The following is a 25,890-nucleotide window of genomic DNA, read 5'->3' as shown; positions in this document are numbered from 1 at the left end:
AATTGTGGTTGGTTTGTTTATTCCTGTATTGACAGTTTGAGGTAAATTTAAAATATTTTTCTTTTTTATGTGCAGTCAAGGTCTTGCTGACAACACAGTAGTTGCGAAAGTGAACGACTGTGTTTGGGACCTGGATAGACCTCTGGAGGAAGATTGTAGTCTTAAGTTGCTGAAGTTTGATGATGAGGAAGCCCAAGCTGTAAGTCTTTGTTTTTTTAACATTAAGTTTCCCATTTTTACGGAAGCGTATTGCATTCACTGGAGTAAAAAAAAAATTGACCGCTGATTTTGTGATTTCGAGAAAAGATCAGTGGTTAAATTGTTTATATATACATATATATGCACCCTTCCGTGCTTCCAGTCCCTCAGTAAAGAAGTGGGCTAAGGTTAGCCGGTGATATCACAATGTAATCAAACACAAAGTGTGGATTTTCCCCTAAGGTGTTCCTGGATGAATGTCCAGGGAGGAGCACGGGGCGTCTCACCAAAATGAGCCATGTCTGCCTCTCCTCCAAACTTCCAGCTTTCACTCACACAGCCCCACCGACCACTGAGGGACAAAGAGGGGCTCACTCCCAGCCAGGTGCATGCCAGCCTGGATGCCCTGCCTCGCTGGAGGAGTTTCATTCATCCAGGAACATTTTATTAGAAAGTCCACACTTTGTGTGCACGTGGTGTGCGATCAGTGCAGTGTCGGTGGTTACAAATAGAGCCCGACCGATGTATTGGCTGATATAAGCCCTTTTCAAAGTACTCACTGTCGGCCGAGATTTTGCCAATAGAACGCCAATAATTTCTTATAAACTGAACAGTTACTGAAATAATGTTTGTGTCGGCAATGTAAAATGTCCTTGCACCATTTGTCCAGTAGATGGAGCTCTGACTTCATTCAACTGAGAGCTGCTTACACCCCTGCTTAAATGTGTTCATCACCGGCCCCTGTAGTTCGCTGTCACACTGCACTGATCGGCTATAATATAAGGATATAATTATAAGGATGTTGTTTGTAATAACTTTGCGATTACATTCACCCCACATTTCTCCCGTTTCATTTCAGCTCAGTTTGATTAACTCAGTTTATGTAGTAATGTGTCAAATGTGCTTCATTGCGTCGGCCACGCTTTTTATTAAGCCCACGTAGTGTAGACCTTATTTCTGAATGCATGAAAAACTTTAGTTTACTGCTAAGAAGTTCATTCAGATTCACTGGTCACTGGTCGCCCGGAAGGGTTCTGGGAATTACTGCCATTCACTATTAACCCTCTCGGGCCGAGGCCGTCGTATATGACAGCTGGGACCAAGCTTTACTAAATTGTAAATAACTTTTTAATGATATGAGATAGAAACGTACTTTTTTGCTGATAAGTTAACTCCAGACTTTCGATCCACCGTCGGCCATCTTGGTATTCCTCATAAAAGATGTGTGAGGACGTGCACAATTTGAGTGTCCAATCGGAATTGGTTCTCTGTCACATGGTTTTACAAAATCCAATCGTAGGGCAGATTTACCTCACGTGATATGGCAAAGATCATTTTCAGGAGTGATATCTTACTAGTTGGCCCGTTTAAATGGCCCCCTAACTGCTCCAATTGCATTTTTGCATTTTTTGAACTTGAAAATTCTCTCTGTTATATAGTTAATCAATATGAGGACAAAGCTTCAGCTTTTAGCTCATACCTTTTTTGTTAAGGGTCAAAAAAAGAACATTTTATTCATTAAAAAAAAAATCGGCATCAGTCGATTTATCGATTATCGGCATTTTTCATCCAAATATCGTTATCGGCATCGGCCTCAAAAAATCCATATTGGTCGGGCTCTAGTTACAAATTGACCGTTTTTCGATTATGACTCTCACACTTGTCTTTACTGAGGGACTAGAAGTACGGAAGTCCATTGTACGGAAGCGATTTTAGACGCACACACACAAAATAAATAAAAATAAAAATAGCCTTGTCTCGTAATTATGAGATCTTTTCTCGTAATTACGAGATCAGCGGATTTTTTTCTTTTTTTTAATATAAATCCAGTGAATGCAATACGCTTCTGTACATTTCCTGTAATTAAAACTGAAGAATAAACTGACCAGAAAATGTTGCATTCGAGTGCTTGTCACTAAAACAGCTGTTTCACACTTGGTGGTATTTTACTCCAGTTGGAAAAATGAACAGAGATCAAAAATTATTACACAGCATGGATTGAATCAGTACTGGATAATTTCATTAATTTTTGCCTCTCTCGACCATCATCTCTCCAGTTTCAACCAATCTGTCCACCATTTCTGTCCCATCTGTTATGTTGTTAATCAGTGAGTATTTTCTCTTCCATCTGTCAGGTGTACTGGCACTCCAGTGCCCATATATTGGGTGAAGCCATGGAGAGGGTGTATGGAGGCTGCCTTTGTTATGGTCCCCCCATTGAAAACGGCTTCTATTACGACATGTTCCTCCAGAACAATGAGTGAGTTTTACAGCCTTTGATTTCCAAATAGGCTGCATTGGTAGTCAGTTTTCTGTGATGTATTATTGTGTGTATACTTCAAGGTTTCACAGCTGCTGTCACAAAGCTGTTGTTCACAAGCTGGAGTTTTCTGGTGTGTGGATTTGAAATGATGTCTTTGTATATGTGTCTCAGGGATTGGATGCATAAAATGTCGACCCCAGTTCAGAAAAAATGGGACAAGGTGGAAAATGTAAAAAAGCAAAATCCTTGCATTTACTTTAACTCCTCTTTTATTTCATGATCATGTTTATTTCATTTGTTACATAATTTATACATCGATTCCTGTATTTAATGCCTGGGACACATTCCAATAAAGTTGGAATGGGGCAAGTTATTCTAAATATAAGGGTTAAATCATCACTTTTACAGCCAGTTTTCATGGACCAAGTTAATCGATGGATACATGAACATTTCCAAGTCAATTACACTTAATTTACATCAATCATTAATAAATACCAACAGTATCGTACTATATGGTAAATGTGTTTCAAGGTGACTTCTTTCAAAAACTGAGTGACCATTATGAAAGAAAACTACTGAGGGAAGCCACCCAGACACCGAAACAGCTCTAAAGGACGTATACGCTTCTGTGGTTGTGTATAGTTTAGCTTTGGTTTATTGCCTCACCAGTTATATACCTTCATGATGAACTGTTATAGAGGAGGATTTTTTTTAAAAAGTACATGGAACACTTTAGTTGCAGTTAGCCAGAAGGCACATGGGAAACCAGAGCCTAAATTAGATCTGTTTTTCTGTTTTACAATCCTTCTCCGCTCCACTCTAACATGAACCTGTGAATGGGGATGTAACAAGCAAATATTGCACCATTCCGGGTTTCTCCACTCACATCCACAGAAGCCTATAATTCTTTCAGAACTGTCATGGGTATCTTAGTGGTTTCCCTCACAGGTCTCCTTCCGGCATGGTTATTCAATTTTTGTGACCTGCCTACTTGACACAGATTTACCACCCAGTGCTATGCCGTTTGTATTTCTTAATGATTAATGAAGTAGAAGACACATTTAGTGGCATGGAAATGTTCATGTGTCCATCCCCTGACTTGTCTCAACTAAACTAGTTGTAAAGTGATCATTTAAACCATATATTTAGAATGGCTTGCCCATCTCAACTTTTTTTGGAATGTGTTCCAAGCCTTAAATGCTTGAATGGGTGTATATTAACAAATTAAATGAAGTTGACCACAAAAAAAAAATCAAAAAGTGAAATATCTTTGGTTCCTATTTTCTGCTTTGTTTTTCCTTATAGCCCCAACTTTCTGTGGTTTTGGGTTGTAAAATTATTCATATATTCAGAAATGGACATCTTCAGGCACTTCTAAGACATTTCAGCACTTTATTACTGGTTAACAATATTTTCCTCTTGACGACTTGGTGGAAAAAGAGATTTCTACCTGCTTCAGCCTGCAGGAGTCGTCGAGTAGTACTGTCTAATTAATCGTACAACCTTCTTAATGAAGGAGTTTTATGCTAATGGTTTCTTGGATACTCCTTTGCAAGGGCATTCTGACTTTGCTCTAAAGCCCTAAAGCCACAGTCTTTCACTCTAACTGCCTGTGTTTGGCATAAGTTCTAAATTTCTGGCAAAGAATCATGTTTCTGAATATCAGGTTTCAACAAATGGCAGAAGGCTTGGTCATTGGATGCCCTCAGAAAATTCTGCTTGAATGTATTCAGTTTTGGATGAATTTGCATGTTAATGTAGTCGTAAAGTCCTTATGACATATAGGTTAGCATTTTTTTTGTTTGTTTTTTGTACAGAGGTGCATCAAGCAATGATTTCCCCTGTCTGGAGAACTTGTGCAAGAAGATCATGAAGGAGAAGCAGCCATTTGAAAGACTGGAGATAAAGAAGGAAACTCTGTTGGAAATGTTCAAGGTGTCTGAAATACACAGGAGCCTAAGTGTAAAGAGTAATGCATAAGTAAAACATGTCTCACACTGTCCTCTCTTCTTGACAGTACAACAAGTTTAAGTGCCGCATTCTGAATGAGAAAGTTACTACTCCAACCACAACAGTGTACAGGTGAGCCCAGGGTCTGCGAGTGGAAATTTTTGTTGTTGTTATTATTCATACTTGTCGGCCCATGTTCACGTGGGTTCCAAAGACATGAAGGTTTATGAATTTGACTGGCTGTAGGTGTGCGTGCGAGTATGAATGAGTTTGTCTGTCTATATGTAGCCCTGCGATAGACTGGCATCCTGTCCAGTGTGTACCCTAACTCTCGCCCTATGACTGCTGTGATGGGCTTCCAGCTCCCCCATGACCCTTGATTGGACTAAGTGGTGAAAATAAATGAAAATTAATTACTAATGGAAATAACCATTGCCCACACCAAAGAAAAGTCCCGAAAAATATGTATAGCATTTGTAACAGCTATTGGTAGCTTTACGATGTTGAGTCGTTAATTTCAGTATAGTGTAGTGTAAATTCAGCTGTTAGCTGATAAATTATTGACTCTGAGCACTGCCACATTGAATTACATCAAAATAAAAGTAACGTCTCAGAATAAAATTGGGGTTGATGGGTTTGGTCCGACTTTCCTGGTTGGAGCTCCAGCTTAAGGGTACTTTGTATTTATTTGAGGTTTGTTTGATTTTGAATTTGTTTGGAATGCACTGTGACATGCTATATTTGTCTGCTAATTCTGTGTTACTTTAAACATATTTATCATTTAAAAATACTGAAGCATAATAAACATGCTGTGTTTCAGGTGCGGCCCTCTAATAGATTTGTGCCGGGGCCCACATGTAAGACATACTGGGAAAATCAAGGCACTTAAGATCCACAAGGTGAGCTTTTCTTTCAGTGGTGCATCACTGTTTTTGCTGGTATATGTGAATTAATCATTTTAATTGGTATAGCTTTCACAAGCACGAGTACCGTATGTAGTATTCTCAGGGGAAAAGAGACCAAAAAAATGAGAGATAAATTCTCTGTGGTGTACTAGAACTCTTCTACATACTGGGAAGGAAAGGCAGATATGGAGACTCTCCAGAGGATATATGGAATCTCCTTTCCTGACCCCAAAATGCTAAAAGAGTGGGAGAAGTTCCAGGAAGAAGCCAAGAACAGAGATCATCGAAAACTGGGACGGGTAAGGTCTAAGATGTGAGGACACTGTCAGTTTGCAAAACTTTACTACAGATTATTTGTTGCATCGTGTGTGTCTCAAGTTTGAAGTGATTCTACAGAGAAACTGCAGAAATGTTCCATTTAAAACAAATTTTGTGCAGTCTACAAGACAGTTTGAAAGCCCGAACCAGTAATAGCTTTTGCATTTGTTTGGTTTGATTCCTGAGTTGACTCTTTCTTTCTTTCTCTCTCTCTCTTTCTCTCAGTTTAATACAGCCATCAATTTCATAATTACATTTTTATAACAAATGAAAATTACGGTACATGATTATTTTTTATCAGTTGTTCATATATTCTATAATCAGTGAAGTGATGATAGATCTTGGCCATTGCATGATGAAAATTTACATATTTTAAACAAAATTGATCTGTTGTGTTATCTGTAATTTTTTTTTATTTCAGCATGTACTTTTTCAGTGGTTGTTTGTAATTGTAAAGGCTGGTGTCTGAAGCATGTTCATTGTTGGCGCTTTTGGAGGTGTTGTCGCTTAATGTAACTAATGATGGGTGTGGAAAAATGAGCTGAGCAGACAAACAAATGTTAATTAAATGTGAGAATCTTGTCACCATGTAGAACCAGTTTGGCCTGACTGGCGATTGTCAGTTTTCCAGTAAATGCAAACAAATGCTTTTCTTCTTCAGGAACAGGATCTGTTCTTCTTCCATGACCTGAGTCCAGGAAGCTGCTTTTTCCTACCTAAAGGGGCCTTCATTTACAACACTCTGATTAAATTCATCCGAGTAAGTCATGGATGTTGAACCTGCAGTGATTTTATTTATTTTTACAGTGGCTGTTTGATAAACGTTAGTTTACCCATATATAGATATCAGATGTGATTCCAGGTATGTGCTTCAGGCCACCTGTCTGTGTTTTGGACACCAAATCTGCATTGACCCAGTCCACACAGCTGTAAATGGGTAACAGCCTTGGCTGGGGAAGTTACTTGTGATGGAGTGGTGCTCCATCCAGAATCAAATCAAAATCAAATCAATTTTATTTATATAGCGCCAAATCACAACAAACAATTGCCCCAAGGCGCTTTATATTGTAAGGCAAGGCCATACAATAATGACGGAAAAACCCCAACGGTCAAAACGACCCCCTGTGAGCAAGCACTTGGCAACAGTGGGAAGGAAAAACTCCCTTTTAACAGGAAGAAACCTCCAGCAGAACCAGGCTCAGGGAGGGGCAGTCTTCTGCTGGGACTGGTTGGGGCTGAGGGAGAGAACCAGGAAAAAGACATGCTGTGGAGGGGAGCAGAGATCAATCACTAATGATTAAATGCAGAGTGGTGCATACAGAGCAAAAAGAGAAAGAAACAGTGCATCATGGGAACCCCCCAGCAGTCTAAGTCTATAGCAGCATTACTAAGGGATGGTTCAGGGTCACCTGATCCAGCCCTAACTATAAGCTTTAGCAAAAAGGAAAGTTTTAAGCCTAATCTTAAAAGTAGAGAGGGTGTCTGTCTCCCTGATCTGAATTGGGAGCTGGTTCCACAGGAGGAGCCTGAAAGCTGAAGGCTCTGCCTCCCATTCTACTCTTACAAACCCTAGGAACTACAAGTAAGCCTGCAGTCTGACAGCGAAGCGCTCCATTGGGGTGATATGGTACTATGAGGTCCCTAAGATAAGATGGGACCTGATTATTCAAAACCTTATAAGTAAGAAGAAGAATTTTAAATTCTATGCTAGAATTAACAGGAAGCCAATGAAGAGAGGCCAATATGGGTGAGATGTGCTCTTTCCTTCTAGTCCCTGTTAGCACTCTAGCTGCAGCATTTTGAATTAACTGAAGGCTTTTCAGGGAACTTTTAGGACAACCTGATAATAATGAATTACAATAGTCCAGCCTAGAGGAAATAAATGCATGAATTAGTTTTTCAGCATCACTCTGAGACAAGACCTTTCTAATTTTAGAGATATTGCACAAATGCCAAAAAGCAGTCCTACATATTTGCTTAATATGCGCATTGAATGACATATCCTGATCAAAAATGACTCCAAGATTTCTCACAGTATTACTAGAGGTCAGGGTAATGCCATCCAGAGTAAGGATCTGGTTAGACGCCATGTTTCTAAGATTTGTGGGGCCAAGTACAATAACTTCAGTTTTATGAGCTTAAAAGCAGGAAATTAGAGGTCATCCATGTCTTTATGTCTGTAAGACAATCCTGCAGTTTAGCTAATTGGTGTGTGTCCTCTGGCTTCATGGATAGATGAAGCTGGGTATCATCTGCGTAACAATGAAAATTTAAGCAATGCCGTCTAATAATACTGCCTAAGGGAAACATGTATAAAGTGAATAAAATTGGTCCTAGCACAGAACCTTGTGGAACTCCATAATTAACCTTAGTCTGTGAAGAAGATTCCCTATTTACATGAACAAATTGTAATCTATTAGATAAATATGATTCAAACCACCACAGCGCAGTGCCTTTAATACCTATGGCATGCTCTAATCTCTGTAATAAAATTTTATGGTCAATAGTATCAAAAGCAGCACTGAGGTCTTACAGAACAAGCACAGAGATGAGTCCACTGTCTGAGGCCATAAGAAGATAATTTGTAACCTTCACTAATGCTGTTTCTGTACTATGATGAATTCTAAAACCTGACTGAAACTCTTCAAATAGACCATTCCTCTGCAGATGATCAGTTAGCTGTTTTACAACTACCCTTTCAAGAATTTTGAGAGAAAAGGAAGGTTGGAGATTGGCCTATAATTAGCTAAGATAGTTGGGTCAAGTGATGGCTTTTTAAGTAATGGTTTAATTACTGCCACCTTAAAAGCCTGTGGTACATAGCCAACTAATAAAGATAGATTGATCATATTTAAGATCGAAGCATTAAATAATGGTAGGGCTTCCTTGAGCAGCCTGGTAGGAATGGGGTCTAATAGACATGTTGATGGTTTGGATGAAGTAACTAATGAAAATAACTCAGACAGAACAATCGGAGAGAAAGAGTCTAACCAAATACTGGCATCACTGAAAGCAGCCAAAGATAATGATACGTCTTTGGGATGGTTATGAGTAATTTTTTCTCTAATAGTTAAAATTTTATTAGCAAAGAAAGTCATGAAGTCATTACTAGTTAAAGGAATACTCGGCTCAATAGAGCTCTGACTCTTTGTCAGCCTGGCTACAGTGCTGAAAAGAAACCTGGGGTTGTTCTTATTTTCTTCAATTAGTGATGAGTAGTAAGATGTCCTAGCTTTACAGAGGGCTTTTTTATAGAGCAACAGACTCTTTTTCCAGGCTAAGTGAAGATCTTCTAAATTAGTGAGACGCCATTTCCTCTCCAACATACGGGTTATCTGCTTTAAGCTGCGAGTTTGTGAGTTATACAACGGAGTCAGGCACTTCTGATTTAAAGCTCTCTTTTTCAGAGGAGCTACAGCATCCAAAGTTGTCTTCAATGAGGATGTAAAACTATTGATGAGATACTCTGTCTCACTTACAGAGTTTAGGTAGCTACTCTGCACTGTGTTGGTATATGGCATTAGAGAACATAAAGAAGGGATCATATCCTTAAACGTAGTTACAGCGCTTTCTGAAAGACTTCTAGTGTAATGAAACTTATTCCCCACTGCTGGGTAGTCCATCAGAGTAAATGTAAATGTTAAGAAATGATCAGACAGAAGGGAGTTTTCAGGGAATACTGTTAAGTCTTCAATTTCCATACCATAAGTCAGAACAAGATCTAAGATATGATTAAAGTGGTGGGTGGACTCATTTGCATTTTGAGCAAAGCCAGTTGAGTCTAATAATAGATTAAATGCAGTGTTGAGGCTGTCATTCTCAGCATCTGTGTGGATGTTAAAATCGCCCACTATAATTATCTGAGCTAAGCACTAAGTCAGACAAAAGGTCTGAAAATTCACAGAGAAACTCACAGTAACGACCAGGTGGACGATAGATAATAACAAATAAAACTGGTTTACACTCTTTCAGTTCATCCGTCACATCCCAGGATTATTTTTCCCCCCTCTTGTCATACCCCAGTTGCAAGGCATATGCACTAATGACATTCATAGTCAATCTCTTAATTTTCCGCATCACACTCATCGCTCTGACACTCACATCATCTGCTATCCACTCTTATTAAACTCTGAATTCAGGATTACGCTGACACCATTTATTCTCCCATCTATACACCATAGTAGAACAGCTTCAACCAGTGCTCCTTGCCTTGCCTCCCTTCCACTTGCTCTTCTATATGCAAAGTTTGTCTAACCTTTTCCTCTCCGGACATATCAGCCTGTCCTCTCCCTTTACCACTACAGTGCCAACATGAAAACTTCAAACACTGATCTCTATGCTTCTGCCCTTCTTCCTCCTACTGCCTCCAGACATCCCTTCCTCCTCCTTTTTCTTCATCCAGTATCACTGGTGGCCATTCATATTCTGAGCCTCATCTGATCAAATGAGATTTATGAGCTGCATGTTTGTTTAACACAGGTTCCTAATGCTTCCCTCCTAATCTATCCAGGTTAGGGACCAGCACTAAGAAGGCAGTGGTTATACAACAACTCTTTTCTAAACTTCACACATTGCTTGCAGGGTTATGAATGCCTTAATTTGGACATGAACATCATTTCATTTGTCAGGTGTTGACTGACTGACTGCTTGTTTGTAGTTGTGTACAGTGTTAGGAAGCTCGTTTGTTGATGTGTCAATCAGTGAAATCCTTGTGATGAGAAAACTTTGTCATTGGCAGAGTGAGTACAGGAAGAGGGGCTTTCAGGAGGTGGTCACACCCAACATGTATAATAGTAAGCTGTGGCAGACCTCCGGCCACTGGCAGCACTACAGCGACAACATGTTCTCCTTTGAGGTTGAGAAGGAGACATTTGCCCTCAAACCCATGAACTGCCCCGGTCACTGGTAAAACTTAGTACTTATTGCTTTATTTTAAAGAGCTTGAAAGCTCCTTGTGTTCACATATTTTGTCTGTGATGAAGTGTTGGAATATTTGAGCATCCCGCAGTGGAAAGCTGTGGTTTAATATTAAACTGTGATTTGAACTTGCAAACACATTTTTCAAAGTATTGATCTTTTCGTAATGGTATCAAAGCAGCATGGCATCTTCTTTTATTCCAACTTTTGCAGGCTAATAATATCTTTTGTTGCTTTTTTTCCCCCCCTTGCAATAGCTTGATGTTTGATCATCGGCCACGATCCTGGAGAGAGCTGCCTCTTCGCATGGCTGACTTTGGGGTCCTACACAGAAATGAACTGTCCGGAGCCCTGACTGGCCTCACACGTGTGCGCCGCTTCCAGCAAGACGACGCTCATATCTTCTGCTCCATGGACCAGGTACGGCCCACAGCCTCCATGTTTACATGCTTGTTACACCATCGTCCCATTTGGTCGGGTGTATAATCAAACCACACAACTAAAACAACAAATATAATGGACCCTCAGCTTCTCTTCAAAAAAACATAAAGAGAGAAACTCCACTTAATTAAACAAAGGGGCCTCAAACAACGTTGACGTCCTCTACAGTCTTTTGCGCTAATTGGCTCGCCTCTCTGCACCGCTACGGACTGCAGCTTTGACATCTACTCCATTTGGAGTTATGCTTCAAAGCATCCTGGCTGAAATAATGTAGTTGGTTATTTTCAGTTCACCTGGTTCACTGTTGCTGTCACTTTGTGTTTGCGCACTAGGGATGTGGAGATTAATCGATACAAATCGGTATCTAGATACAAACGTGCATGATGTGAGTGTATCTATTCATCCAGTGTGCATCGATTCAGTTGTCATCTGAAATCGCGATCGCTGCGTGCTTGCATTGATTGTTGTTTTTTGTTGTTGTTTTGAGGCACATTGAATGCATCATCACTGATAGAAGCCTGAAAGCACATTTCAAAATGGAGGCCTGCGAGAACAGCAGCAAGCAGTTGGAAGTCGTTTTTGACGCACCTAAAACATTTAACTCAGGCTTTTGGAGATATTTTGGCCTTTTTTTTAAAGATGGAAACTTGACAAGACGCATGTCGTTTGGAAAGCATCCAATGGCCACCACCGTCCCACTCGGCAAGGCTGGTAAGAAATTATCTCCAATTACTTTTGCCAGCGCGCTACTCTCTCAATGAGTGACTCACTTTAAGTCACTCATTGAGAGAGACATTGTTTTACTGTACTGTTTCAGCTCTGACTTTGTGATCAGATGGGTTCCAAATATGAGGGAACTGATTCTTGTTCCTTAATGTTGCATCTGGTAAATTTGCTGCTTATAAGGAATAAAACAAATCCTCTGCCTCTATTAGAATCAGAAGAAGAAGAATACTATAGTATCATACTGAATTACAGCTTATATTTTTTTATTTAAATTTTTGGTATTTCTGTTGATCACATCGTATCGCACCAAATCGCATTGTGAGGAATTGAATCACCATCAAATCGGGAAAGGGGTGAATCATATCGCATCGTATTGTCATGTATCGTATTGCTGGTAGTGCATCGAGATGCGTATTGAATCGTTGTCAGTGATGAGATTAACATCCCTAGTTTGCACGCATGTGTGTTGTGGAACTGCTTGAACACCGCCTGCAGTGATACTCCAACAGAGAAGATTGCAACCAGAAATGTCAGTGAAACATGTTATAACCTCATTTAATTAATTTATTTATTTATCTTATTTGTTCATTTAGCTTAGATTCTACGCCCAGGTGTCTTATAATGGCTGTGAGAATTCGGCTACATATCACTAAAATGTTGTTGGCATTACTATTCAAGCAAACATGCCTGTAACCACAACATACAAAACTGAGCTGAGCAAAAAATGACTGGTCATGTTCTTCATGCTATATGATAAGTTGATACCTGTGGGGGCAGACCTACAGGTAAAGAGCCCTTGCGGCAATAAGGTTATTCATTGTATAATTCCTATTGTTCATTTTTTAATTTTTATTTATTTATTTTTTTGCTTCAGCTCTTTGATTTCATGAATTATAAAGCAATGTTTGGATGTGATGCAGTGAGCACTGTCCTGATCTGTATGCATAAAGGCGCGGCACTTCCTCCTCCTAATAGTCACTCCCTCTCCTTGATGGATTCCAGCTGGTGAAGTTAATGGCCTTTGGTAGAAGGTATTTATGTGGCTTAGCAGTTGTGCCAATGATGCTTGGTAGAGATATTATGAAAGGAGAAAACAAGTAGGAGAGTGAACATTGGGGATAGTGTGTGTGTGTGTGTGTGTGTGTGTGTGTGTGTGTGTGTGTGTGTGTGTGTGTGTGTGTGTGTGTGTGTGTGTGTGTGTGTGTGTGTGTGTGTGTGTGTGTGTGTGTGTGTGTGTGTTGAGGGGGGCATTAATTTTCTAATAGTGAAATGTATAATAATACTAACTTCAGCACAGGTTTTGCAGATTAAGTTAAGCATGTGAATCAAATCAAAAAAAAAAAAAAACAAGGTCAATAAGGGTAACTGGTTGAACATTTTGAAGAAATAAACAAGAGTGTGAATCCTTCTCTTTTTAAAGATCAGTGTTGAAAACTGACAGAACATCAAGGTCACACTGACGGCATTGAAACAAATTCTGGTCATGTTTTGAGTGTTCAGAACTCCCGGAACCTTTCATTGCAACATGTTAAGTTCCTTTATAAAAGAGGAGCTCTGATTTTATCATTGTATTGTTGAGGCCCATCAGTCAGTGAATTGCTAAATTTTTTTTATCTGACTCCGTCAAAACCACTGAATCTTCAGCTTTGAAAATTTGAATTCTGTTAGATACTGTTGAGGACCATTGAAGCCTCTATTTTGGGTGATGTTGGCATGTTTTAACATGAACAATGGCAACATAGACAGGCAGGTTGTTGAAATTGTTTGTGAAGCCTTGTTGCTAATCGCGGGGTGCTGGTGGCCACTAAGCTTACAGTTACGTTTTCCCCTGGTATGAATTACAGGGGTATAGCGATCAGCATGTCCGTCCGTCTGTACGTCCATCCGTCAGTCCATCTGTCCTTTTTCGCTTATTAGCGCAATATCTAAAGAAAAAGTTGACCAATTTCATTCCTATGTACCATAAGTGTGTATTTGGGTGATACCCTAACACTTTGTATTGCTGATTTGTGGGGATCAGGGATAAGTCGTCTCCTGATAACTCTTGTTCAAATTGTTAAAGTTATTATTAGTTAAAGCAGGTGTAAAAATGGAGCAGTGAGAAGCCCATTGATTTTTAGTTTTGTCTGCATCATCAAAAGCAGTGATTAAACAGTGACAGCACTTTGTACATAATGATTTTTTAATCATTAATTATGTAGTTATAGCTACAGGAAATGTTAAATTGCCTTGTTTTGTATTTTGCTGTTTCTCTTCTCTGTATCTTTATGAAATATCTTATGATTGGGTCATTGATTTATTTTTAAACTCTATACAATGGCACAATAAAGCTTTATATTACTGAAACCAAATTGTGATGATACAGCTCCTGCTACAGTGCATCTGTAAAGTATTCACAGCACTTGACTTCATCCACATTTTCTTATGTTACAGCCTTATTCCAAAATGTAGGAATTTTTTTTTTTTCCCCCTCAAAATTCGACAACACCCACAACACCCCATAATGACAACATGATAAAAGTTGTTGTGAAATATTTGCAAATTTATATAAGAAATCACATGCAGATGAGTATTCACACCCTTTGCTCAAAACTTTAAGGCACCTCTGGCAGCAAGTATTCTTGAATATGATGCCACAACCTTGGTGCTCCTATCTTTGGTCAGTTTGCCCATTCCTCTCTGCAGCACCTCTCAAGCTCCATCAGGTTGGATGGGGAGCATCAGTGTACAGCCATTTTCAGATCTCTCCAGAGATGTTCAATCGGATTCCGGTGGCTGGGCCACTCAAGGACATTCAGAGTCGTCCTGAAGCCACTCCTTTGATATCTTGGCTGTGTGCTTAGTATCACTGTCCTGCTGAAAGATGAACTGTCGCCTCAGTCTGAGATCAAGAGCACTCTGGAGCAGGTTTCTGTACATTGCTGCATTCATCTTTCCCTCAATCCTGACTAGTCTCCCAGTTCCTGCCACTGATAAACATCCCCACAGCATGATGCTGCCACCACCATACTTCACTGTAGGGATGGTGCCTGGTTTCCTCCAAACAGGATGCCTGGTATTCACTCCAAAGAGTTTGATCTTTGCCTCATCAGACCAGAGAAGTTTGTTTCTCATGGTCTGAGAGTCCTTCAGGTGCCTTTTGGCAAATATGTACTTTTTATTAAGGAGTGGCTTCCGTCTGGCCACACTACCATAGAGGCCTGATTGGTGGATTGCTGCAGAGATGGTTGTCCTTCTGGAAGGTTCTCCTCTCTCCACAGAGGAATGCTGGAGCTCTGACAGGGTGACCATCGAGTTCTTGGTCACCTCCCTGTCTAAAGTGCTTCTCCCCATTACTCAGTTTATATGGTTGGCCAGCTCTAGGAAGAGTCCTGGTGGATCTGAACTTCTTCCATTTACAGGGGAAGTGATGGTCTAGTGGTCACGGTGTTGGCCTTGAGACCAGAAGATCCTCGGTTCAAATTCTAGCCTGACAGGAAAATCACTGAGGGCCCTTGGGAAAGGTCTTTAATCCCCTAGTTGCTCCTGATGTGTAGCGAGCACCTTGTATGGCAGCAGCCTGACATCAGGGTGAATGTGAGGCATTATTTGAAGAGTTCAGATGCAAAACCCAGTATCTCCAAAACCATAAATTTTTAGTTGACAGCAAGATGTACTTGGCTGTCGAGGGGACCATCAGTGTGCAAAATATGAAAGAATTTGAACAAACTGTTTTCATGTTATTGATGAAAGTCTGTTCCTTTTAAATCTCCATTTTCAACTGCATTTTTCTCCATTTGAAAAAAGGACTTACTGGGTTTTGGGTCTGAACTCTTCATTTGTAAAGTGCTTTGAGCATCGATGGAAAAGCGCTATATAAATGTAGTCCATTTACCATTTGGAGATGATGGAGGCCACTGTGCTCACTGGGACCTTCAAATCACCAGAAATGTTTCTGTGCCCTTCCCCAGATTTGTGCCTTGAGACAATCCTGTCTCAGAGGTTTACAGACAATTCCTTTGACTTTGTGCTTGTTTTGTGCTCTGTCTTTCCAAATTATGCCCAATCAACTGAATTAGCCCACTTGGACTCCAACTAAGCTGTAGAAACATCTCAAGGATGATCAGTGGAAATAGAATGTACTTGAGCTCAAGTTTGAGCTTCATGGCAAAGGCTGTGAATACTGTACATGTGATTTCTTAGTTTTTCTTCTCTTTTTTTTTTTTTTTTTTTTTTTATAAATTTGCAAAATCTCAAGAAAACGTCTTCACATTATCATGGGGTATATTTATATTGTGTGTAGGAGTTTGGGGGGGGGGGGGGGGGGGGAACATGAATTTTGTCCATTATGGAATGAGGCTGTAACATGACAAAATGTGGAAAAAGTGAAGCACTGTAAATACTTTCTGGATGCACTGTACATTTTGTTTTTGTTTCTCACCTCAGATTGAGGAGGAGATAAAGGGCTGCCTGGACTTCTTACGGACTGTGTACAATGTGTTTGGCTTCACTTTTAAACTCAACCTGTCAACTCGACCAGAGAAGTTCCTGGGAGATCCGGAATTCTGGGACCAAGCAGAAAAGGTGATCTGAGTTCTACTGCACTCATATTTCAACATATTATGTTGCGGACAGCACAAAGTCAGCTTCTGGAGAAACATTACTCTGTGTGTGCGTGTGTGTGTGTGCACATTGACAAGAATGGGGTTTATTTTGTAGACTACTGTTATGAAGTACATATTTCTCCATTTCTTTTTCCAAAGAATCCACATCAGTGGTATTGTCCTATATTACTTTATCAAATCTCATTAACTCTGCGGACCAACTTCACATCTTACGTCTTGAATACTTTGTGAGTGTTACTACTCGTTGTGATGACCTTTTTGTTTGTTGGTTACAGCATGATGAGGGCTGCGGACAGATGCCACATAATTTGAAACATTTCAACACAGGGCTGTTGCTCATATGATGCTTCATCTTTCAGTTAACATCAGAGGAAGCAGCGGGTCTTGAAATGAGGATAATATCTGAATTTGAACAATTAACATCTGTACTTTAAGAACAAATGGGGAACATTTTGAATTCACTGATTGCACAGTGAAGAGCTCATAAACTTGGTGTAACCACTGGATAAGAATCTGAACATTTCTTTGACTATAAGCATTTTTCACTGTATTGATGAGACCCAGATGTGCAGAATTTTTGGTACAGCTGAGTTTACATCTCAGTTTTCCTGTATTTGTTTCTGCATGCCATATTGTAACCAAACTACTTGTTGTTTTGGCAGCAATTGGAGAACAGCTTGAATGAATTTGGGGAGAAATGGGTTCTGAACCCAGGCGATGGAGCTTTCTATGGACCAAAGGTGAGCCGTGCTCTGCAGCAAAGAGATGAACTGTGAGGCAGCGCGCAGATCAGATTCACTCGTTTTTCTCTGCAGATCGACATTCAGATTAAGGATGCTATCGGACGATACCATCAATGTGCCACAATTCAGCTCGATTTCCAGCTGCCAATCCGCTTCAACCTCACCTTTGTCAGGTAACTGCTTTTATCTTCAAACGAAGATAAAGTGTTTAAAATTAAGGCTTCTGCTGTTTAAAAAAAAAAAAAAAGGAAATACCCACTGAAATTTTTATGAAAATGAAATGTTGATAGCAAAATTAATAAAGGTGTATGACATCCATGGTGTCCATTAAGTATGATAAACTCTTTGTTGCTCCCCAGAAGGGATTTACACCACCACTCAAAGGTTTAGACACACTTTCCACATTCAAGTGAAAGGGAAAGTAACTAAACTTTTGACTGGTAGTGTATGTAAGTTTTTGCTTTATTTTGTAAATAAAACATGAGCACCGTATAGCTGGGGAATTAATGTCTTTAAAGTACTCTCTGAGTTTTTGTTTCTAAAGTTATTTCCTCCATCTAATGACTCTATAGCCACGATGGGGATGACAGGAAGAGGCCAGTGATCATCCACAGAGCTATCCTGGGATCAGTTGAGAGGATGATCGCTATCCTGACTGAAAACTATGGCGGAAAATGGTTTGTAATGTTGGATTTTAAGATTTGCAAATATAGTGTGTATCAGTCACTGTAATTCCCCAGGGATCTGTAGATATCAGTTTACACACAACTGGTGAAATGTTGCAATTAGGGAGATTGATCTCTGTAACATTTTCTGGTGCTGGATAAGGCTGCAACCAAAGATTGTTTTTGTAAGCCATTAATCTACCAATTATTGGGATGGTGATGGTCGAAAAGATTAAAGAGATTGTCTTGGGACCAGAGGATCCTCTGTCCAGTCCCTGTCTGACTAGAAAATCACTTAGGGCTGCTGGGCAAATTCCTTAATCCCCACATTTCCCCAGTCTGCAGTTGAGCATCTTGCATGGCAGCACGATGATGTGCCCGTGTGTGTGGAAGGCATCATTGTAAAGCACTTTGAGCATCTTTAAAATGGGAGAATGCTACATACACAGTCTTTTTTAGAGTAACTTTTTGATCCAAGGATTAAAATTCCTTCAGGATTAATAAAGTTCTTCTTGTTCTTGCTATTTTTATTTTTTAAATTTGTCAGAATCAGAAGACGTTTATTGCCATTGCCAGTGAACAGGATTCACAGACTAGGAATTTGCTTCGGTACAATGGTGCAACATTAAGAAGAGATAAAATGCTAAGATAAAATATAACATTTCAAAATAAGATAAAATATAAGATAAAAAAAAGAAATATGAAAGGCTGTGTGTAACAGAGAAACAGAAAAAACAGTGCAGTGGGAGGAGTGCAATTAAAAACCAAAGTACATTGTCTAAAGTGACCCGTGATAAAATGATAAAGTGACAGAGTTAAGCTTAAGGTGACTGAGTTATGAGGAGTTCATGAGTCTAACGGCAGAGGGGAAGAAACTGTTCTTAAGGCGGGAGGTTCTGGTCCGGATGGACCGTAGCCTCCTGCCCAAGGGGAGTGGTTTGAACAGACCGTGTGCAGGGTGAGAAGGGTCAGCTGTGATCCGACCTGCTCGGCCCAGAGTCCTGGAGACGTGCAGGTTGTGGAGAGATGGAAGGCTACAGCCGATCACCTTCTCAGCAGAGGCCACAATGCGCTGCAGTCTGTCTGTCCCTGGCTGTGGCCCCGGCATACCACACCATGATGGAGGAGCAGAGGATGGACTCGATGATGGCTGTGTAGAACTGCACCATCAGCTGAACAGGCAGCTTGGCCTTCTTCAGCTGCCGCAGGAAGTACATCCTCTGCTGGGCCTTCTTGATGAGGGAGCTGATGGTTGACTCCCACTTGAGGTCCTGGGTGATGGTGGTGCCGAGGAAGCGGTGACAGACCACAGTGGTGATGGGGCTGTTGGTGAGGGCGAGGGAGGGCGGGGGGGCTGTGGCTTTCCTGAAGTCCATGATCATCTCCACTGTTTTCTGGGCGTTGAGCTCCAAGTTGTTGCTGCTGCACCAGGTCACCAGCCGGTCCGCCTCCCTCCTGTAGGCAGACTCGTCCCCATCCGAAATGAGTCCGGTGAGGGTGGTGTCGTCCGCAAACTTGATGAGCTTTACAGAGTCGTGGCTGGAGGTGCAGCAGTTAGTGTAGAGGGAGAAGAGCAGAGGGGAAAGGACACAGCCCTGTGGAGATCCTGTGCTGAGAACCCGAGTGTTCGAGACATTTTTTCCCAGCCTCACACGCTGACTCCGGTCCGTCAGGAAGTCTGTGATCCACCTGCAGGTGGAGTTGGGCACGTGGAGCAGAGAAAGCTTGTCCTGGAGCAAAGCTGGAAGGATGGTGTTGAATGCAGAGCTGAAGTCCACAAACAGGATCCTAGCGTAGGTTCCTGGAGAGTCCAGGTGCTGCAGGATGGAGTGCAGGGCCAGGTTTATGGCATCATCTACAGACCTGTTGGCTCTGTAGGCAAACTGCGGTGATGGACTTCAGGTGGGATAAAACCAGGCGTTCGAAGGTCTTCATGACTACAGACGTGAGAGCCACAGGCCTGTAGTCATTAAGTCCAGTGATGCGTGGTTTCTTGGGGACTGGAACTATGATTGAGGACTTGAAACAGACTGGAACATGGCATGACTCCAGGGAGGTGTTGAACATCCCCATGAAGACTGGGGCCAGCTCATAAGCACAGTGTCTCAGGGTGGCAGGAGAGACGCAGTCTGGGCCCGGGGCCTTACGTGGATTCAGCCTTTTGAAATGTCTCCTCACATCCTCCTCTTGGACCGAGAGGGCAACAGGGGGAGTGGGGAGGGCAGCAGTGAGAGGGGGGAGGTCCAGAGTATTTTAATATCCAGTTGTGTGGGGGGTGGGGAGGTGTGAGTCCTTGTCTTCAAACCGTGAATAGAAGACATTCAGGTCGTTGGCCAGCTTGAGATCGTCAATAGAACGAGGTGCTTTGGGCTTGTAGTTGGTGATCTCTTTCAACCCCCTCCACACAGAGGTCGAGTCACTGGCAGAGAACCTTTGCTGCAGACGTGAACTGTACATGGATTTAGCCTTTGCCACCTCCTTGCTAAATCTGTACTTTGCACCTCTATAGCTGTCTCTGTCTCCTTCTCTGAAAGCCACCTCTTTCTGCTGACGGAGCTGCCAGAGTTTAGGTGTGAACCAGGGCTTGTCATTGTTATATCTCACCCTGGTGCGCTGTGGGATGATGCTGTCTTCACAGAAATGAATATATGACGTCACAGTATCCGTGTAGTCATCTAGACTGTCTGTTGAAGCCTCAAACATATCCCAATCCGTGGTGGCCAAGCACGCGTGTAGCTCCTCTACAGCTTCATTGCTTCACACTTTAGACGTCCTCACAACAGGTTTAGAGAGTTTTAGTCTGTCTGTATGCAGGGATCAAGTGGACCATCACGTGATCTGAGAGTCCCAAAGCTGCACGGGCCACCGCGCGGTAGGCGCCGCTCACTGTCATGTAACAATGATCTAACGTGCTCCCTTCTCTGGTCGGGCATTTAACAAACTGTATTTTGGTAATTCCTGGAGATTCCCTTTGTTAAAATCGCCGAGAATTATAACGAGAGTCCGGAAAGTCTCTTTCCACGCTCATAATCTGATCCGCGAGCGCGCGCTCGGCCTCGTGCACGTCCGCGCTCGGTGGAATATACACAGAGCAAAGTATGAAAGGGTTAAACTCACGTGGAGAGTAGAACGGTCTGCAGTTTGAGGAGATATTCCAGAGAGGGACAGCAGTGTTGGGAGATCAGTCACATCGGAGCACCAGGCGTTGTTGATATAGAAGCAGAGTCCTCCCCCTCTAGTTTTTCCACCAGAGTGTGCTCGGTCTCTGTCTGCACGGAGGAGTTGGAATCCCTCTAGTTGGAGCGCGCAGTCCGGTGTCTGTGCATTTAACCACGTCTCCGTGAAGCACAGTACACAAGATGAGGAGAAATCTCTATTCTTCTTCATCAGCAGTGCCAGCTCATCCATCTTGTTGTGGAGTGAGCGGACGTTGGAGAGAAATATCCCAGGTAGGGGCGTGTGCGTGCCCCTTCGTCTGAGGCGCACGAGAGCTCCAGCGCGTTTCCCTCTCCGCCGTCGTCTCACTTTTTTGGCCAAAAAGTGAACCAGTTCAGCTGCAGGCACTAAAAAAACTGGCGTAATGTCCGTGGGTGTTGATGATTTGATGTTTAGAAGCTCCTCGCGGGTGTAGGGACACGATGACACACGATTCATGCACAAAAACAGACAAAACAGGGAGCACCATAATACCAGGGCGCCTTCACGTGGCGCCATCTTGGAAGGGTGTGTGTGTATTTGAAGGTTCAGTTCCTGCCTGGTCCTTTCTGTGTAGAGTTTGCATGTTCTCCCCCTGTTTTGTTGGGTTCCCTCCATGTGCTCCAGCTTCCTCCCACTTCCAAAGACATGCAGGTTAGGTGAATTGGAAAGTTTAAATTGTAGGAATGTGCGACAAAAGAAAAGTACCAAAAATTAAAGACACTTTCATTTTCTATACCTCCTTGCTCCGATCAAGTGTCATGGGGGGGTGGGGAGGCAGGAGCCTATCTCAGCAGTTATAAGGCCAAAAGTAGTGCCACATATAGACAAACACATTCACACTCGCGCGTGCACACACAAATTGGATCTGCTGTGGCAACCTTGAGTAAAAACAAGGGGAACATCTGAAAAGTTTTACTTTTTATGAATAAAGACAGAGTAAAATTCAATGAAAATATTCAGTTGACAATTGCTAGTAAATGTTGAGTTTTTCTTTTAGAAAAACGAATATATGCAAGTAAAATTTACTTAAGAATTCTCCTTGTAAAATTTACTTGGAATTTCTGGGTGAAAAACTTTCCTAGGTTTTTTTCCAAGTAAATATCTCTCCAAATTTTTGTCAGTGCAGAGGGAAACCCACACGAACACAGGGAGAACATGCAAACTCCACACAGAAAAGGACTAGACTGCTATGAAGCAGTGGTGCTAACCATTAAGTCACTGTGCTGCCGAGTTTAAAGACATTGATGGGAAATATGTAAGAAATTCTTGCAGACAGCCTTGTCTCTTAATGAGACACAAAAGACAAAATGAAATCTTATTAAAGGCGCTTTTTCTTTTCTCCAGGCCTCTATGGCTGTCTCCTCGTCAGGTGATGGTTGTACCTGTAGGACCAACTTGTGAGGAGTATGCCCAGAAGGTAACGACTGAGCACACTTTCTTTCATATTCAATCCATATAACGTTAGAGACTGGATGCGTAGTCCCATAAATCTATTAGACTCTTTGATTGAGTACTGAGCTGACATTTTTCTTAGTCAGATTTAGATTTTATACAGTCTGTTTTATGACTATTGCTCCTCATCAGTGGCTGGAAGTGACCTCAGAACTGTGTCAGAACTTTATGTCGAAGTAAGTAGGGACATTTTAAAGGTAGACAATCATGACTGAATTCTAACTTCGGAAAGCAGAATTTGTTTGGGGATAACACGTTTAACCATGTGGATTCCTACAAGAGCTTTTTGAGAGCTGCCAACCAGCTTCTCCATTAAAAAAAAAAAAAAAAATTATCAACATGTCTTTATTTTGTTTACATGTGTGAGATTTGTGAATAGTATGAGACTACTGATAATAAGCATTGGCCTTTGGTGGCCGCCAAACCTAAGCATCATAAATGAGACAAACTGACAAGCTAATTTTAAGCTGTGTGTAACGTCAGTCACACACGTTGAGAGAAACCCAAGATGTATTCAGTGACTTGGGAATATTTGTGTATCCATCCATCCCTTGATTTGTTTTAAGAAAAATGTCTGTAAAAGTAATGATTTATTCACAATAATCCTTATGTTTAGTTTGTCCCATTATTCAATTTGTCTGCAAATGGAGGGATGATATGTCCAAATTGGCTGTAATTGCTAAATTTGTCAATGCAATATTTTATAAAACCCATTTAGTTACAGCTGAAAGTCTGTACGACACCCTTTTTGGAGTTGACTGTTTACACACACGCACACACACACATACACATAAATTGAGTTTTGTAGCTGATTGACAGTTGCATAATAAAATTACATTAGATACATTTTTTTGTTCTCGTAAGCACATCTTAAAGGCCTGTGTTTTTTTTTGTTTTTTTTTAAAGGTGCTTTTAAAACATCAAAACATATAGATCAAGGCTTTAAAAAAATAGTTTGTTCTCCAAATGAAGCCTCCTTATAAGACAAACAGTTGTTCCGCCTCCACAATGAGGTGTGCTGCTGTATTTTTACATATTGGAGGTGGTTTTGGGAACATACAGTAGTGTTCAGAATAATAGTAGTGCTATGTGACTAAAAAGATTAATCCAGGTTTTGAGTATATTTCTTATTGTTACATGGGAAACAAGGTACCAGTAGATTCTCACAAATCCAACAAGACCAAGCATTCATGATATGCACACTCTTAAGGCTATGAAATTGGGCTATTAGTAAAAAAAAAAAAGTAGAAAAGGGGGTGTTCACAATAATAGTAGCATCTGCTGTTGATGCTACAAACTCAAAACTATTATGTTCAAACTGCTTTTTCAGCAGTCCTGTGAATCACTAGTATTTAGTTGTATAACCACAGTTTTTCATGATTTCTTCACATCTGCGAGGCATTAATTTTGTTGGTTTGGAACCAAGATTTTGCTTGTTTACTAGTGTGCTTGGGGTCATTGTCTTGTTGAAACACCCATTTCAAGGGCATGTCCTCTTCAAGTATTCTGACATATCCAAACTGATCCATGATACCTGGTATGCGATATATAGGCCCAACACCATAGTAGGAGAAACATGCCCATATCATGATGCTTGCACCACCATGCTTCACTGTCTTCACTGTGAACTGTGGCTTGAATTCAGAGTTTGGGGGTCGTCTCACAAACTGTCTGCGGCCCTTCTACCCAAAAATAACAATTTTACTCTCATCAGTCCACAAAATATTCCTCCATTTCTCTTTAAGCCAGTTGATGTGTTCTTTGGCAAATTGTAACCTCTTCTGCACGTCTTTTATTTAATAGAGGGACTTTGCGGGGGATTCTTGCAAATAAATTAGCTTCACACAGGCGTCTTCTGTCACAACACTTAGTTAACTCCATACTGTCTTTGATCATCCTGGAGCTGATCAGTGGGTGAGCCTTTGCCATTCTGGTTATTCTTCTATCCATTTTGATGGTTGTTTTCCGTTGTCTTCCATGCGTCTGTTTTTTTTTTTTTGTCCATTTTAAAGCATTGGAGATCATTGTAGATGAACAGCCTATAATTTTTTGCACCTGCGTATAAGTTTTCCCCTCTCCAATCAACTTTTTAATCAAACTACGCTGTTCTTCTGAACATTTTCTTGAACGTCCCATTTTCCTCAGGCTTTGAAAGAGAAAAGCATGTTCAACAGGTGCTGGCTTCATCCTTAAATAGGGGACACCTGATTCACACCTGTTTGTTCCACAAAATTGACAAACTCATTGACTGAATGCCACACTACTATTATTGTGAACATCCCCTTTTCTACTGTTTTTTTTACTAATAGCCTGATTTCATAGCCTTAAGAGTGTGCATATCGTGAATGCTTGGTCTTGTTGGATTTGTGAGAATCTACTGGTACCTTGTTTCCCATGTAACAATAAGAAATATACTCAAAACCCGGATTAATCTTTTTAGTCACATAGCACTACTATTATTCTGAACACTACTGTATTCCTTATGAATTCTTCTGAGATGACAGTGAATTTGTTAATTTGTCTGTTAATAAGAATCGCTCGATAATCCATCTGGCAGTCGTATATTCTGAGGTGTGTCTCTGGTTAATGTGTCAGGTTCAGCAGGAATTCCACAGCAGTGACTTCATGACTGACGTAGATCTGGACCCTGGCTGCACTCTGAACAAGAAGATCAGAAATGCACAGCTAGCTCAGTACAACTTCATACTGGGTGAGTGACAGCGCGCACTCTCACGCTTCACCTTTTTATTTTGTCTTCCGTTATCTCTGCGCACTCTTCCTCGCTGTCAGTTGAGATATTGATTTTCTTTCCTTCTTGTCCTCTTTGCTCTCTTCTCGGAATAGTGGTGGGAGAGAAGGAAAAGGCAAGCAACACCGTTAACGTGCGCACTCGGGATAACAAAGTCCATGGCGAGTGTAGCGTGGAGGAGTGCGTGGAGCGTCTGAAACAGCTCAAGGCCTCCAGGAGCTGGAACGCTGAAGAGGAATTTTGAGCCTCCAGGAGTTTTCATTGTTCCATCTCTGACAGTAACTCAGTTTTTCTGTAGAAGGTTGTTGGGCAGAAGTGGGTTTGTAATGAGGGATAAAATCACTCTTCTCATTGTTTGTTTCTGATTTTTCCGTCTTAATTTGTCTTCGTCTCCATCTTCACTGCATTTGGTAATTTAAACATTATTCTTGAGAACTGTGTCCATTTGTTTCCTCTTAGTTTTCATAGCAGACATATGATGACAAGGTTTCCTTCCTTATGGTGTTTTGTCTTCTTGCCAGTGAGACGACTCTCCCGCGGTCAGATGCTGTAATGTGTGGAATATAATATACCATTAAATGATTAAAAGGTCCCTCAGGGAGCACAGGGCTCTGCCAAAACTGAACATTTCTCACATTGAGCTTTTCGGTTGACACAATCACTTGTCTGAGAAATGTATGATTGATGGGATATCTGTGGCAGTTTTTTTTTTGTTTTTTGTTGTTTTTTTTTGTTTTTGTTTTTTAAAGAAACTAATCAAA

The 25,890-nt window shown here is 41.1% G+C and overlaps 1 protein-coding gene across 1 annotated transcript in view; it reads left to right on the top strand.

Annotated features, from left to right (window-relative positions):
• Window positions 1–25,567, top strand: part of tars1 (threonyl-tRNA synthetase 1) — a 35,824-nt gene extending 10,257 nt beyond the window's left edge. Inside the window, exons 4-19 of the mRNA XM_034170982.1 lie at window positions 76–199; window positions 2,334–2,458; window positions 4,279–4,396; window positions 4,479–4,543; window positions 5,232–5,310; window positions 5,469–5,615; window positions 6,296–6,394; window positions 10,373–10,539; window positions 10,809–10,971; window positions 16,144–16,281; window positions 16,985–17,062; window positions 17,138–17,238; window positions 17,638–17,742; window positions 22,273–22,345; window positions 24,976–25,090; window positions 25,225–25,567. Of these exons, the coding sequence (XP_034026873.1) occupies window positions 76–199; window positions 2,334–2,458; window positions 4,279–4,396; window positions 4,479–4,543; window positions 5,232–5,310; window positions 5,469–5,615; window positions 6,296–6,394; window positions 10,373–10,539; window positions 10,809–10,971; window positions 16,144–16,281; window positions 16,985–17,062; window positions 17,138–17,238; window positions 17,638–17,742; window positions 22,273–22,345; window positions 24,976–25,090; window positions 25,225–25,373 (1,846 nt within the window). The 3' untranslated portion in view covers window positions 25,374–25,567. The remainder of the gene's footprint in view (window positions 1–75; window positions 200–2,333; window positions 2,459–4,278; window positions 4,397–4,478; window positions 4,544–5,231; window positions 5,311–5,468; window positions 5,616–6,295; window positions 6,395–10,372; window positions 10,540–10,808; window positions 10,972–16,143; window positions 16,282–16,984; window positions 17,063–17,137; window positions 17,239–17,637; window positions 17,743–22,272; window positions 22,346–24,975; window positions 25,091–25,224) is intronic.
• The last annotated feature ends 323 nt before the right edge of the window (window positions 25,568–25,890 follow it).

Source organism: Thalassophryne amazonica, chromosome 5 (assembly GCF_902500255.1).
Source record: "Thalassophryne amazonica chromosome 5, fThaAma1.1, whole genome shotgun sequence".
Lineage (NCBI taxonomy): Eukaryota > Metazoa > Chordata > Actinopteri > Batrachoidiformes > Batrachoididae > Thalassophryne > Thalassophryne amazonica.
Note: the sequence above shows the minus strand (reverse complement) of the source record. Positions and strands in the feature narration are given on the sequence as shown.